Raw genomic sequence first — 16354 nt, forward strand, 5'->3', positions numbered from 1 at the left:
TAATAAGTGCTTGATTTGTCCAATTAAGTAATTTAGGGGGACAGTTGGAACAAAAGCGAGGAGGACAGCGGCCCTCCAACAGGGTTGTATTAGTTTGTAGAAATCAACAGAGATAGAGAACCTGTTTGGAAATGCTTTAATTGTTAAAATACACTTCTACAATGGAAATACATTTTCTTTGAAGAGCCAGCTTCCTATCTTTATAACAAACAATTTTTTTTTACAGAAATATATACACAAAAGTACAAAACGCATACCGAGTTCAGTATAAAATAAAATTGCAGCACGTAACAACAGATTGACAGCAGGATACAGCATAATGTACATCCTCGAGCTCTGTAGCTCTATCGCTGCAAAGCGCGACATGCAAAATGCACAAAGGATAGAGGTATTCCCTTACTGGAGGACAATAACACTGTACAGAGGAAGCTGATCTAAAAAAAGACTGGCCACTTCTGCAAAGACCAGAATACCAGATCCAATGCAAAGAGCAGGAAAACAGAATTTACATTTGCAAGGGAAGAGAGACCCTTGCACAGTACAGCATGTCACTTCAGTGTATGGCATCTGATTAATCAGATTCCTGAGTTTTGCAAAACTGGTCGGGGCAAGGATTTAGACTGGTCCTAGTAAGGGATCATAAGTAATCATATCACTAGAGAAACTGTAACCACAGGGCATCACACAAGACCAACACAGCTCAGCTTTCTATAGCATGCTAATACAAGTGCTGAACTACAAAGCAAGCTAAAGACAGCAAAAGCAACTATCTAAGTTCAGTAACACCATATTTCTGGTTATGTTAGTGGATTTGAACAAAGACATTTGAAGATGCGGTGTCTTACACAAAGAGCCCTTTAATATTGTGTCACTTGGAGGCACCTAAGTTTTCTTAGCGTTGGCTGTCCAGTCATTGCACACTCGATGTCTATGCACAGCACACCTGCTCAAATCATTTTTCTGTATTCAGAAGCAACAGTGATGCGCAGGGTTCCCTTGTTTTTCCAGGTGTACGATTGCCAGCTTTCAAAACCACAGTTTTTTGCTGCGAGTCATTTACAATTGTAAATGAGAGGAATGGCACCAAGAAAAAAAAATACTGCTAAGTGCAATTATTTTATTCATTAAATAAATTAAATACGCATAATACAAATTATAAATAATAAATATAATTTCTTCTTCATAAGCTACCTGTTTTCACTTGTGTCTACCTTGATCAAGGCAATGTGCCATACAATTCATGTAGTACGTGGCCCAATGGCCTGGAATGGATGACCAGGTAAGTAAACTGGGCTCAGTGGGGCCCGGGGGCAGAAGGGAGTGGCGCTGGGATGCCAGCATCCCCGTCCAGCCTTCCCGAGGTGAACATCGAAGACGGGAGGTGCCCACCTGATCACCCCTCCGCCGGGCGGTCCCCTTGCCACCCCATTCCAGATGGCTGCCATGCTGATGCGCCAGGGAGGTCACAGCAGGAAATCCACACTGCCTGGTATCGGAACTTAAAAACAGCATCACACCCACACACCCCCTGGAGCTAAACAGCGAGGGAAGAATTAGAAGTTCCTTTAGTGGCTGGAGCATTTGTTTTTTTGTTAAGTTTTGGTTTTTTGTTTTTTTTTCCCCCCGTTCTGTCTTACAGAAGCAGTAGGTGTTTGTCTATAACAGGTGTGAAGATGATTTGGTATAAAATTTATTTTTTATAACTTCTGCTGTAATTTCTTCAACAGAGAGCCTGTGGTCCAGATGCAGCAGAGCCCTCAGCAGTGTATTAATATCGGCTGCTTGTCCTTGCTCCTCGTGCCAGGAGAGCAGCATCTCGTGAAACTGCTCTTCCACGTTATGGGGGTGGTTTTGCTTGGCCGTTTCAATCTTGTTGTTAGGGAGTCCTGCTTTCCTCATGAGTCTGTTGCGGGATTTAAACGGAACTTTATAAAACTCATCCAGGCAGGCCAAGAGAGCTAGAAGGGGGGGGGGGGGAGAAGCACAATTAATATCTGGAGTCATTTCAAAAAGAGCCTGCGTGAAATTTCAATAACTGAACGCATTCCGATTGCCCGTTATCGTAGTCTGTCAGACGGATCTGTTTATTTGCGGAAGATGTTTTGCAGGCATGCGAGGGACAGAGCGTAGATCGCAGGCATTTCCATGCTTTGGGCTTAAACACTGTAACTACTATTGCACGGCCTGCTAGGAGCCCTGATATATATTCCAGCCTTAGAAGTTTGGGCTGTTGGGTAAATGTCACCACTTCAGGACAGCAAAGTAAACACAACACCAACAGATAGAGCGACGGAAACAGAGAGAAAAACACATTCATTTACTAAAGAAAGAAAGAAAGAAAGAAAGAAAGAAAGAAAGAAAGGCTAACTAAAGACTTACCATTGTCCTGCAGTGGAATAAGACTGTATAATTCACTTGTGTCTTTGAGCTGCAAAGAAAGAAACGCTGTGTTAGCTTCTGCTTTGAAGCCCGTGGGCTGGCTGCGTCCGTGTGCTGTCAGTGGGATAAGATCAAGCCTTCAGGGCTACACGATAATTCTACCCGTTTTTGCTGGGAGTTTAAAGGAGCGGCGAAGGCACCCACTGCCCCCACCCCCACCCCACCCAATTAGAAATCACAGAAGAAATCCTTGTTCTTGATTTAGTGGAAATTAAATCTTATCCCGTACAATGAATGTACGGCACAACTGCGGTGTTAAAAACTCTCCCGTCCGAGTTCACAGACCCCAGCACTAGTCTCCTTTACCTAGTCAGTGCGACTGGTCAGTCAAGCAGAGGTATACAACAGCAGCGCCCCCTTGAGTTACCATTCCCTATCCGAGCGCCTCATGCAAGAGGCAACGAGTTAAAGGAAGGTTCAGGTTTGCTCGTTAGTCTTGCATTAAAGAAACGGCTGTTAATCTTTAACCCTGTGATGCCCGTGCATTCTGTTAAATGAGAAAAGTTACTTTATTTATGTAGCTATAGTAGATTCTCTTTCTTGTACAAAACACTTTTTTTTTTCCTTGTCCGGCAACACAATGTACTGCAGAGGAAAGATTCTGGCTTTTGAGGCTGGATTTAATATAGGAGGGTTCGGCTATGCATTGTATCAGGTGTGATGCAGAACTGGGCACTGCAGCGGTAAGAAAAGAGGAACGATTTCAGATCACTTTGACGTGGGGAGCAGAGAGACAACGGGGCGAATCCTAAACCTGCCTCAGTGTTGAGGAGTAACACATTACTCTGAATGGATTACAACTGTTCAATAACTTTCATTTTTCAACGCTTTTTTCAGACGGGTAACGAAACAAGGGCACGGTTTCCTTTTGCAAAAAAACATGGAATATGGAAACCGGCAAGCGCTTAAAACAGTGCGAGCCAAGCCTTACACATCACACACACACGCTTCATACGATCTTAAAAGAAAACTGCGTCACAGGAGGGAACGAGCGGGCTGGATCTTCAAAGGGGATTTCAAGCTGCAGCCTGAAAAAAAACTCTAAAAATCTTGCCTGAGAAGTTACTGTCACTAGTTACATTAACTTTTAAAAAGTAACTTCCCAGTGCTGAGCAGCCTTACACAAGATACCTTCCGTGACAGACTTCCGTGACACCCTGTTCAGGACTCTGAATCAGTGTTTGAGTATTCATTTCTTAATTGCTTCAACTGTGATTGAGACTCTCACCGTGGCGCCGCTGGTGGGACAGGCTCTCTCAGACTGAGGGCTCTCTCGCTGGGGAGGGGTGCTGCGGTACGGACTGCTGCTCAAGTTGTTCTCGGACGAGGCGGCTGTGTTGGACAGACTGTCCCCCAGTCCCCAGTCATCGTTGTCCTGGCCTCCAGTCTGCAGCAAGAGGGCAGACTCCTGGATCTGAGACTCGTTGTTGTGGTTCTGTATCTCTTCCGGGGAAGAGGTGCTTGCAATGCCCTGCAAGACAGGAAGTCAGTGTAAGAGCCAAGCTTTAACATCTACGCCCTCTTTCTGTCCATCTCTCTTTCAGATCGGTCTACGCTACGCCAGGGAGCAGGCAAAGAACACGTTGGTCCTTAGCCACGGTTCAGGTACTGATATAACGTGGGGTTCATTACATATGTTCCCCTTTCCTCTGGCAGCTAAAGCACCAGGCAGTCCACACAGCCAGCCCAAACTGAACAGGGGTAAGGGGGAGCTAGACAGGCTTTGCAAAGAAGTAAAGATGCCTGGATCTTCTGGTGGAGCACACGGTCTAACCTTGTACTGTGTGAACGCAATGCAGGAGAATGGAACCCCTGTGCTGTGTGAACGCAATGCAGGAGAATGGAACCCCTGTGCTGTGTGAACGCAATGCAGGAGAATGGAACCCCTGTGCTGTGTGAACGCAATGCAGGAGAATGGAACCCCTGTGCTGTGTGAACGCAATGCAGGAGAATGGAACCCCTGTGCTGTGTGAACGCAATGCAGGAGAATGGAACCCCTGTGCTGTGTGAACGCAATGCAGGAGAATGTCTTCTGTGTTGGATAAAAGGCTCTTACCGTGGGAATGAGGATGTTCACACTTGGCTCACTTGGACGCTCTGAAAGACAACACACACAAAAGATCCACTTCAGTATGCCGGTCTGCTAAAAGTTTCGCATCACCCTACAGAGTTAACAAAGTTTTCCCCATCTACTTAATGAAAAACTGACAAACTCAAACATTTAGGAATCTAACATGAAATACCATACACCTGTAGCGGCTTCAGGTAGGCTTCTGTGATTTCATTTTGTAGTTTCTTTGATTTATGTGATGTTTAAAAAGATCTAAATCCTAGAATTCTAGGTGATGCAGAAGACTTTTGGCCAGAGCTGTACATGCACTGTATAAAAAGTAATCACAACATCGCAAACAAACTCAACGTGTTGCTTTTACAGTGTCTAGCATGTAATGAAATGATGCTTCAGTGTTACTTACCACTGATCAGCCCGCAACGCTGTTTCTTCCGTAGAATCAACCCAATCACTGCCAGGGGCAATACGATCAAGGGCAATACAACAGCAAGGGTGATTGTACTTGCGGAAAAACCTACAAAAAGATATCAGACACCGCATTACAATCAAATCAGAAACTCACAATGGAAAGCAGTCTATCACTTGCTGTGCGTTTTCCGATTAGCCCATGGGCATGGATCACTTTCATGGGATCTGCTACTGCAAAATCACATTTGTACTGTTTATGTAAAACAATACTTTACAACACTGGCACTCAGTAAACCAGGGGTGCCGTTAGTAACCACGACTGCTTAAGTGAAAACTGCAGGGCATCAAGTATACGAGTGGAAGAGTCAGAGCTGATAAAATCCGACGCAGAATCAAGGTTTAAATGAGAGTCAGGGAGACCGTTGCCTCCCTGTAAATTCAAAACGCGTCCTCTAGTTACTGCTAATAAACTAAAAGGGCTTTGGTCTTTCTCTGTTTAAGATCCTTGTTCTGATAATTGCCGTAGAACTCGTGGTACATGCAATTAGGGGCCGTGATGTGCAGCCACGTTCTTAAACTCCATGAGCGCACAATGGAGCTGTGCGAGTTGTACAGCGCTGCTCACGTTTGTTAGAAAACCACATTGCTTCTGTAGTTTTGATTTGTGGTGCGCATGAAATCAAACTGCTAGAACTGAAAATCGCTGCAAATGAACCAAAAAAGGCAAATTAGTGACCGCCTAATTTAACTGATGACTTTAATAGGCCACACATGCAAAATTTCAAAAAGTAGCAAGGTTCCGAAAAATATAGCGTTACCCGTCAACGTTACAACTGTTCAAATAACGCGCCTGTCATTTCCTTTCGCTGTTAACATCCCGACAACTTTTACACTTTTAAAGTCTGTCTCAAAGCTCTTTTCAAAATGTAGTGCACTGGGATTTGAGATCTGTGCTCTAAATCACTGCAGGAAGAGCGATTTTAAAAACAAAAAATGCTCTGGCTTTTCAAAACATGGCTCGTTACCGCTGCGTTACCTGTGGGCGGTAATCCGGACGCTATCAGTGCACTTGAGCAGACATTTTGAAAAGAGCTTTGAAACGGACTTTAAAAAAGGTAGAAGTGTAAAAAGCTGTCAGGATTTTAATGAAAAAAAAAAAAAAGGTACGCTATTTACACAGTTGTAGAAGCATGTGGGGAAGGGTCACGCTGTATTTTTCAGAACCCCAATACTCCAAGATGCCTAACGAAAGCACAGAGTGGTCTAACACTCACACACGACTGCCTATTGTTTGTATATGATGGCAAATGTTGAGGCTGTGTTTCCAGTCTCCAGGCACAGTCTGGCTGTGATCAACTAGAGAAAGTCCGGGTTACAGTTTGAATAGCTCACGCTTCAGGCAGATTAGAGATCTCTATTTGTTGAATAAAGGAATTCTGACCTGATTCTGTGCCAGCTGGAGGGCTGTCTCTGGGCGCACACACTGCGTTTGCAGTGGCATTGCAGCTTCTCACCACAGTCCCTTCCAGGCACCTGGCAAAACAAAACAGAGTTCAGAAAATCAACAGCAATGACAAGGGGGGTATCCGGACCACGGCACTGTGCACCGTCTGCTCCACGTCTAGTGTATTGCCATCGCTGTGACCCACTAATGGATCCACAGCGGTGACTTTTCAAAACGTTCCACCTGGCAGGTGAACAGAGTTAACAGGATGAACCTCTGTACCACCGTCTAACCTTCGTGGGTAAAAAAAAAAAAAAAAAAAAAAAAAAAAAAAGCATCAACCAAAAACAAAATTTAGTTTATAAATAGCCGACATTTTTTTCTGCGTCTTGCAACATTGCGTGAGAGTGGAGGGGGAATGGATGGGTTACCAAGCCATGCTGTTGAGGCCAAATCCTTGGGCTCCTATAAAGAGTAAGTAATGGGGTTCCGAAAAAAAAAACACAGCTACAGCTGATCAAATAACATACCTGTCATTCCATTGCTAAAATCCAGACAACTTCTGTTTACACTTTACAACTTTAGTCGGTTTGAAAATGGCTGTTCTAGTGCACTTGGGGTTTGTCCTCTAAAATCACTGCAGGAAAACACATAACAAGTTCTCTGGCTTTTCAGTTCCGTACCTCATCATGGATCGTTATCGCTCTGTTACCCGTTTGACGATGTGGGCAATAATCCTGACACGATCAGTGTACTACAGCAGACATTTTGGCAAAAGCTTTTAAAAAGACTTTTAAAAAGTTAAGTGTAAACAGTTGTCAGAATGTTAACAATGAAAAGAAATGACAAGGAGGTTTATTTAAACAGTTACACGTGGGGAGGTGTACCGCTAAATTTTTTGGAACCCCATTACATAGTCTTTAAGACCTGAACGCTTTCAAATCAGCCAGCTACTGGGAACCTGATGAGCCGAACGGCCTCCTCTCATCTCTACACTTTTGATTTGATCAATATTGCTGCATTTTGAATACTGGCTTCTACCTAAAAACAGATACTTCAGAGGAGCTAGACTGTGGAGCTTAAACTTCTGAAGCACCAAAATCGGAGCACCTCATGTAGTTTGATACACTTGCGGTTAACAAAATCAGTGATCATGACAACACAGTTAGAGAACATTTAGAATAGCAGGTAGATGCCAATTAAAAATGCTCCAGACAATTACAAACTAGCCTGTCCTCAACTGAGGGCAATGGCACTGCACGGGTTAGGGTTGGGAACGGGCGAGGCATTTCCTCTTACTTTGAGCAGCGTTTGCACACCTCACAGGGCTCCTCAGGGGGGCAGTAGTGGGTGCCAGACTTGCACCGGCAAAGGCGGTTCTGTGTCCCAGTGCAAGGGACCGCCTCTTCTTGATCTGGCGATACAAGGAGGAACAGACAGCATTAGGCAGGGGCGGGGGTGGGGGGGCACAGTACTCAAGATCACTGAAATAAGCAACTTGTCCTGCAACTTTTACAGCAACATCTCCAACAGTATGTGATCATCTAGGTTGTGTTTAGCTCTATGCTTTGCATGTGTGGGACCGAAAAAGCTTAAAACAAGCCCTAACTGATTCTATTGTATTAGGGTTAGAACAGACTTAAAATTGTGTGCATTGAACATGTTTAAAACTTATTAAACCAAGCTTTCTTTATCATGTACCATGAACGTGAACGAGTCTCCGATACGTAAAACATGAGCGTGTTCACGAGAAGCTAATCTTACACTGCGCACACCCGACTGTAAAAGCACTACTCTAAAAACGACATGCGCATCTTTCGGACAGCGATTCAGTGTTTAGTGAAAAATCCTAACATTTCGTAAAATGTTTAAACTGTGAACTCTGTGGGAATGCAGTCCAGCCTTACCCGAGCGGCAGCGAGTGCATTGAAGACAGCGCTCCAAGCCGCTGCCGTGCTCCGTGTAGTCTGTGCCAAAGGTGCATGCCGCACACTGGCTACTAGAGCCCGCTGTTGTGCACTTCTCCTTCACATATGTCCCTGCAGTAAGAAACGGTGACAGTCAGCTGGCACAGCCCAACCAGGTTTACTTTCACTCTGTCACAAATATAGAAGCCTGATTTCACAGACCCCCGGGTCAGCACCAATCATGGACCGAATGTTATCGTAGGTCATTAGTGCTAATCAGGGTCATATACAAGTGCATCTTAGAATCAACTGAAATTACACCGCTGGAAACCCTTTGCAGAAAGCATTTCAAAAGCACCAAATAACAAAAGTACACAAGAAATCGATATTCGATAATTTTATAGGTTTTGTTCTTTTGAAACTTTTTTTTAATAGCCATGTATGGACAGGCATAACTACAATCGAATCCTAAATTATAGAGAGAAGCGTTTTGCCGAGGGACTTCCTCAGTGTGCGGGGCAAGTGCTGTGGGTCAGCTATACAGGGGTGCACATCTGGAGCTATGGGGAGCAATAAATCTGGGTGCAGAAACTTTTTTCACTATTATTTGCAGCCCAAAGGTAAAAAGTCATTTCTAGAGACTAATTTAAATAAGTGCATGTTAAGAGCAATATAACCCAGCACCCCCCACAGCGATGGCAAATCCCGTCAGAGAACAGCAAGACAGCACTGAAGCTTTCCTCCGTTTCTGTACCATTGGGGCTGGTCCGATTGCCCAAGCATGGCCTGGGTCCAACTCACCGGCAGGGCAGTTAAGGCAGCAGAACCCGGAGTGGGGATACTGCCCTCCTGGACAGACGATCTCTCTGGCTGTCCTGCTCTTCTCAGCGTTCAGTGATGCATCGTTGTCAAGGCGATCGGTCTTATCAGAGTTCATAGGGATACATAATGATGGAGCCTGCAACACAAAGCACGTTTTTCATGGATTCATTTCGGCAGGAATTCAGTTGTGCTCACCCCAGTGAGACCCCTTACTTACTAAACATCTCTTGATCCCTGAATAGCAAAACATGCTGAAGATTTTAACAATCAGGATGCAAGTGCAACTGCAGACCAACGACCAGTCATGCATGTAGAATGAATAGGGGTGGGGCCCAGTCCATGTATTAAAAGAATGTCAAGACCAAGGGATTTGTACAAGAGAATATTTCAGGACTGTAGCATGACTATAGTGCCGGTTTGTATTTGATTCTAGAGGGTTGCTTGAGAATCCAGTTAGCTGGAACCTGGTTGAGGCATTCTACTGTAGGAGTCTGTTCTCCTGCAGTGAAATGCACTGTTAATGTGGTACATATCGAACAGTTAAATGCAAATCTCTTCAAGGCATTCCTCAGAACAATATAACCCCCAATGGAAAGATCGCTTTGCTGCCAAGCTCACTCTGTTCTGCCAGGAATGTGCGCACAGAGCGGGCCCGTCAGGGCTTCCTGTGGTTTGTTCCATACCAGTGCAAACTGGTTTAGCTCAAAGATTTAAAAAAAAAAAAAAAAAAAAAAAAAGGACCAAGGGTAATTAAGTGGTGAGTCACCCCACTGTGAATTATCTACAGCACACAGAGACAGAGTGCAAAGCTATCCTCTTGCAAGGTGTCTGGTCTTTAACTGGAACAGCAAGAAACACATTGAAGGTGTGGTCCTGTGCCATTGTGTGTGTGTGCACAGCACCAAGTGCGTTCTCTTGATTGCCAGTGCAAAAGAAACTTAAAAAAAAAAAAACATAACAAGAAAGCTTCCAAAAATAAAATTTAAAAATCCGACTGACGTCGTACATATGGATCGATTCTTCGTTCTCGTATAAAAATGCTGACAATAATCACGATTGATCTTAAGCTGTGTGTGCCACGGCACGTTCAGGATCTTTGCTCTGCTTCAATCATGGTAACCTTTTATAAGGGAGAGCCCATTATTTTAAGGTCTGGCTTCTTGAAGCTGTGGAATTTCCCCTCCTGATTTGTTGCACAGCACAGTTTTAATAAAACAGCAGTCAGGTGTCAGGCCCCTGCTCCACACAATGCCAGAGCAGGGAGAGCCTGGTAATGATCACATGGTTTCTGCTCAATCAGGGGATTTCATCTCAGGCTGCCTTGAGAAATAATGTACAGAGATGGGTGGGGACCTCAGGCACTCTCACACTCTCTCCCAGACCCATCACAGAAAATCCAAACCTGTCAGAGCACATGTAAAGTACACACTCGAGGAGGGGTGCTGTGCACGTTTATGGATGTCACGAGTCTGGTATCAGGCGTCAGTCCTCGGAGTCAGGCGTCAGTCATCGGGCCTCCTCAATGAGGACTGGCGCGTGACACAGGAAGGAGCGATACCTGAGGATGTCCTAAAATGGACGCCGTCCTACGATGGACATTGCTCCCCAATCTCAATCTGAATTTGTGTGCGCGGTGATGCAACCTTTATATCTCTGGTTATCTTTTGAATTCGGACAGCTTTGAGATACCGGGGCATGCCGGCAATGTGAAAAAGTCACTTGCATTAAAAACAAAGATAAAAGAAATATGAGAGAGAGAGCGAGAGAGCGAGAGAAAGAGAGAGAGCACAACACACAATGACTAAGCAATGCAGTAATGAGGGGGGAGGGGCGGACTGGCTCGGAAGGATGTCTGTGCACAGAACGTTACAGAGCAAACTCGAAAACCGGGGGGGCAGGGAAGAGAGACAGAAGTTTGAGGGCGTAAGAATTTTCTTTGCATAAAGCAATGCAAACACTGACTGTGTGGAGCAAATCTGTTCAAGTAGCAAAGTTATTTACAGAATGGTCAAAGTCTGATTTCACGCTGTAAAAACATAAGCAGTAGAAATTGATATCATGACAAAGTAAATACTCCTGGCTTCCACTCGCTGTGCCCCCACACTCTGATACTGTTGATGGTACAGGCTGCCCTTCCCAGTGATCCTGTACGTGGTTCTGTAGATGCACACTCAAATGAGACGCTTCGTTATAGTACCAGATTCGGATACCCTTACTGTGCTAAAGAATGTCCTCACCAAGTTTCATTACAACTGGCAGACAGGGCCTGTATGCCGAGGGTACACTCAATAGATTGTGTTAAAGAATGTCCTCACCAAGTTTCACTACAGTCCGATAAGCGATTCTCTAGATATAATACATGTAAAAAAAAAAAATAACTAAAAATTGACAAACAGACATAAAAGGTGTATGAAAAGGCCCCAGTATGACACCTCCAGGGTTTGTCTTTTTGGGGTACCCAAGTAAGCCTATGGGCCTGTTTAATCCAGTAATCTGGGGAGTGGGAGAACGGGTTTTATACACAGAGAGACATGCTGCCCTGTGTGAAAGCATGGGAACCCCCCTGCAGAGTCTAGAGAGAATATTCTCAGTTTGAGCCAGGCTGCTCTCTGAGGTAAAGCAGAGGAGCGCTGCGGTGAAGACAAACAGCCCGCATTCCTGGACAGCCCGTTCCTCTACAGGTCTGCGCTGTGATCGCCTCTTTCGATTCTCAGTTTAATGGGCGCAGTGGGTAGGCCAGCCATTTCAGCTGGCAACGCTGATGGTGGCTTTAACCCATTTTTGTGCCCGATTAAATCAAATAAATTCGGATGCACCTGGTCATATTGAACGCACAATGCCTCTGCTTTCCCCGGGAAATTGAACTGAGCTTCGCAACAAGTCCGGGCATGATCTCCATAGGAATCGCAACCACACAGCTCCAACAGCGGAGGAGAACCCTGCGCATTCTTACCGGTGTGTTTAACTTCAAATGCATGCATCTCTTACCATGAAGGATTCACAGGTTTGCCTGTCTCCGTCTCCAGGACTGTATGCAGCCGACCTAGGCTACATTTCACTTGAAGCTTTATTGATTCTAAATTGCCTTTTATACGTTAATTATCTTACTGTATGCAACACAAACCAAACGCTTTGCTTTTACAGACGCATCTCGATGCCGTGCCAATCGCATATTCATGCAAAAACTAAAACACATCATTACAAGTCCTAGTAGTAATGACAGAGAGAAAGAAACACGGGCAACGAGCATTGCTACTGCTATTATGAATGTGTTTCTATAAAAGCTAAAATAGCGCATTCAAATGGATACGACGTGCCGAGAATTGATTTCTCTAGGCTTCCCCGCTCCTCGACTGTTCCTGATACTTTCCAATGGCTCGAATTGGCCCGCTTCAATCCAATAGCATTTCCCAGAAAGCTTTCCTCACCTGATCACGTCAAAAACATGTAACTAAAGTAGGATCCTAAACGGAACCCGGTTACAGTGAAAAAAAAAGTAATAATAATAATAATAATAATAATAATAATAATAATAATAATATTTTTCCACATGGTTTAATATTTCAGAGGGATGTGTGTTACAGCCATAAAAAAAATCGTCGGTTGGATTTATTTACTTGTGTATTTGTTTGTTTATTTGTTTATTATTTACGTAGCTCGGTTGAAAACGGCAAATGAATGAAGGCGACGACGGTGTAGGTAATCTGAAAAAAAAAAAAAAACAACCCTACAATATTAACATTGCATCAAAATAATTATTCAAAAGGAGAATATGGGTTTAGTTATTTTACGCCGAATTAAATGACTATCCTCCGACAAGTACAGCAGCGCACAAAAGTTTTGAATCAGCTAGAATTTTAGGATTGAGACGTCATTTAGATATTTCACTTGCTATGACGCAATTAAGGGTACTTTTCTGTAGCGAGATTAGTTCATTCTGTCCGGTGAGGAGAAACGTTTTTGCTATGGCTGTCTGTAGCTTACTGGGAGAAAATCACTTAACATAATTAAAAATTAAACAGGAGTACTTACAGTCAAGACAAACAGCGTGAGTCCCAAAACTGTATTCATGGTATTATATTCCAAATACTTATCACTGCGCAAAACTACCTCCAAACTCTTACTCACGCGTAATACACACGATCTGGCTCTTCTCAGTGTAGTTATAGAGAGGGCGGAGGGGGGCTGCCTCAGAGGCGGAGCATTCTGCTCTGAACCGGTCTGAACGAAAAGGTGCGCTTTCTGTCCAGTAAACCGGTGTTGCAATACTCTGCGTGTTCGGAATCCGATTCATCTAAAACAAAACGCCCTGAGTAAAGGACTTATATGCCCCTGCCCACAAGCTGAGGTCCTCCCACTCTGGCCTACTTGTTATCCCCAAGCGAAAGCGCACCACGCTTGGAGAGAGCGCTCGTTTAGCTTCCTGGCTCCGACTCCCAGCTTTGGTGCGTGATGCGCCCACCGTCACTCGCTTTAAATCAGCTCTCAAGACCCGCCTGTTCTCTCTTGCTTTCCGTGCTCTTTAAACCAGATATCTGCTATTAGCTGCTGGGTTGCTGCTGCTATTTCATGTATTCTGCTGCTATCATGTATTCTGCTCTTTCCACTGTATTTATTGTACTGTTTCATGTATTCTGCTGCTATCCTGTATTCTGCTCTTTCCACTGTATTTAATGCACTATTTCATGTATTCTGCTGCTATCCTGTATTCTGCTCTTTCCACTGTATTTAATGCACTATTTCATGTATTCTGCTGCTATCCTGTATTCTGCTCTTTCCACTGTATTTATTGTACTGTTTCATGTATTCTGCTGCTATCCTGTATTCTGCTCTTTCCACTGTATTTATTGTACTGTTTCATGTATTCTGCTGCTATCCTGTATTCTGCTCTTTCCACTGTATTTAATGTACTATTTCATGTATTATGCTGCTATCCTGTATTCTGCTCTTTCCACTGTATTTAATGTACTGTTTCATGTATTCTGCTGCTATCCTGTATTCTGCTCTTTCCACTGTATTTAATGCACTATTTCATGTATTATGCTGCTATCCTGTATTCTGCTCTTTCCACTGTATTTAATGCACTATTTCATGTATTGCACTGCTATCCTGGCCCCACATTTTCATTGCAGTGGAACTAGTTCTGTAGAATGAGCAATCGAAAATTGTAATTCTGTGTGTGTGGACTGATTTTAAACAACACACCCATTAAGCTGATCAATTCAGCTTATAAAGGTAACAAATATTTGTCTCAGTGGTAACACCAGCATATGGGAATACCTTCACAAGTATGCAACTAAGCAGCATTCCTAATGGTGACGTTTGCAGAACAGGCGAGTGTGGTTTGATTGGGAGCTGTTTATTCGCTGCTGTGTTTGTCAGGCTGGTTCCAGTGCTGTTTTACCCTGGTATTACTTGAATTATTATTTACCAGATGGTAGGATGCAACACACACTGTACACGCGCTTCCCTTGTAAGACTCATGAAGAAAGGTTCATCAGGGCAGTTCGTTGCACAGCGCTCTCTTCAGCTTGGCAAGTCGATGGAAATCCCCGTCTATTGTCCCAGGCAGGAGCAGGGTGATGAAACATAGCCTGATCATGGGACACACCTCCCTTGGCAGAGCCAGGAAAAATAAACTCTTTGAAGATGCAGCATTTAATGTGGTTTGGACCATAGGCTTTACACACACACACACTATGAACCCAGTCCCTTCACTGTAACAATCGTTTCTCACTTTAACTTATTGCAAACCTTAAGAATTTCTATCCACTTCTTGCGCAGGGTTTATGGGGTGTTTACTTCGATGCCTCATATGTGCTTGTGGTTTTAATGGTTTATCTGTGTCCCGCCCCCCCCCTCCCCCTCACAGCTCGTGGGTTTTTGTTCCTCAGATTCTCTGATGCTCTAGTGCTTGGAACTTGGTTTCAGGAGGCTAGGTTTCAGTCCTGGGGAGACCTGAGGGTTTGATACAGCAACATCAAACTGGGTCTCTTGGAATCAAGTTTAAGCCGCTGTTCCTGAAAAAGTGGGTTTGTTTTCCCTTGGCTTTAGGCTATTCGAGTTCAAATAAACTGCTTACAACTTCCTTTGCTGTAGGTCACTGTTGCCCAGTTCCCAAGGCTGTAGAGGTGATAAGTTTATTGTGGTATATTTACACAGCAGTTTTTGTAGTCCCCCCTCCCCCCCCTGTGCTTATATGCATTTACCATAGCTTGCCATGTTTTTAAATACACTTCACAATGCTTTCCTATGCTTTGTCTAGGCTTCATGACATTTTGGGACCCTTTTATAAAAGGTCCTTGCCCCCTCCGGTCCCGTACGGAATGAGCCAATCCAAAGTACTGTGTAACACATGCATGCTGTTTGAGTTGCAGCCTGTATCAAACAGTCCATGGTTTACCACGTCATGCCAGTGTTAGTGTGGGATTATGACAGCTTCTCACACCCACAGTGATATCTAGCAATAATGTGCATCTGGTGTCCTTTGATACAGGCGGACGGTCTAGCTGGGGCCTCAGACTGACTCATATCAGACGAACGCACTGCTTATCACCCTCTCCTCCCCTCCCCTCCCCTCTACAGTGCAGAACAACAAGGCAATCCATCATTTCCCAGAAACGCCATCTGAAAGTGACGTCAGAAAAACAAAGGAGTCACGAGAAAGCTCTTCACAATTTTGAAGGCCTGAAAATAAACAAACAGACGTAAGGCACACTTTCTCTCTCCCCATCCGTAATTCGCCAATCTGATTCTTTTGAAAGGACAAGAACAAAACAACTGAGGGATCTGAGTTCTGCAAGTGCATTGGCATTTCCTGGTGTTGCTTTCTGCCCTGCCGATGCACTGCTCAAATCCATCGTTGCTTCCTGCATTTCCAAGCAAAACAGGTCCTACCGGTTCTCTTTACGAGATGCAAACACATTGAAATTCCTTTATTGATCTCTGGGAGGAGAGACGACACACACTGAAGGCGTACATTTTAAATGAATCTGATGACCTCCTTCGGCACATTATGAAGTGTAGTGTAATCTCTGACATCTGTCTGTCATGCTTGCATTCTTAAACATAGATAGAGAGCCACGTGCCCATTTCTCAAAGTTTTAAATGAAAAGCTTTTTCTTTCTTCTCGCTTTGTAACGTTCAACGTCTGGTGCCACAGCCCCCGATTAGCACTAGCTTGTACTGTTTGATGTTGAATTGGGGAAGGCAAGCAGAGATCACTGGGAATCTGGAGCTGTGAAACCAACCTGGATTCCGTTG

General features: G+C 44.2%; 1 protein-coding gene across 4 annotated transcripts; it reads right to left on the reverse strand.

Moving 5' to 3' along the window:
- Positions 1-121: 121 nt before the first annotated feature.
- Positions 122-13393, reverse strand: LOC121301381 (tumor necrosis factor receptor superfamily member 6-like). 4 transcript variants are annotated; one of them, XM_041230726.1, is made up of 10 exons: positions 13220-13393; positions 9071-9227; positions 8270-8401; positions 7662-7776; positions 6360-6451; positions 4914-5024; positions 4496-4536; positions 3668-3910; positions 2380-2428; positions 122-1958 (listed from the first exon to the last, which is right to left on the reverse strand). In XM_041230726.1, exons 2-10 carry the CDS (start codon positions 9204-9206, stop codon positions 1657-1659), a joined length of 1221 nt encoding a protein of 406 aa, XP_041086660.1. In that variant the 5' UTR covers positions 9207-9227; positions 13220-13393; the 3' UTR covers positions 122-1656. The 4 variants fall into 4 exon arrangements, with proteins under 4 accessions (XP_041086660.1, XP_041086659.1, XP_041086658.1 ...); XM_041230725.1 differs by lacking the exon at positions 13220-13393 and adding an exon at positions 13124-13213; XM_041230724.1 differs by lacking the exon at positions 13220-13393 and adding an exon at positions 9309-9791.
- Between the last annotated feature and the right edge of the window lie 2961 nt (positions 13394-16354).

This window comes from Polyodon spathula, chromosome 27 (genome assembly GCF_017654505.1).
Source record: "Polyodon spathula isolate WHYD16114869_AA chromosome 27, ASM1765450v1, whole genome shotgun sequence".
NCBI classification, from domain to species: domain Eukaryota; kingdom Metazoa; phylum Chordata; class Actinopteri; order Acipenseriformes; family Polyodontidae; genus Polyodon; species Polyodon spathula.

Coding starts and splice junctions, on each gene's coding strand:
- LOC121301381 (XM_041230724.1), bottom strand. CDS start 9,401: ATGCATGACTGGTCGTTGGTCTGCAGTTGCACTTGCATCCTGATTGTT. Junction 9,228..9,308: donor CAGGGATCAAGAGATGTTTA/GTAAGTAAGGGG, acceptor TTTGTGTTGCAG/GCTCCATCATTATGTATCCC. Junction 1,959..2,379: donor TATTCCACTGCAGGACAATG/GTAAGTCTTTAG, acceptor CCCCCCTTCTAG/CTCTCTTGGCCTGCCTGGAT.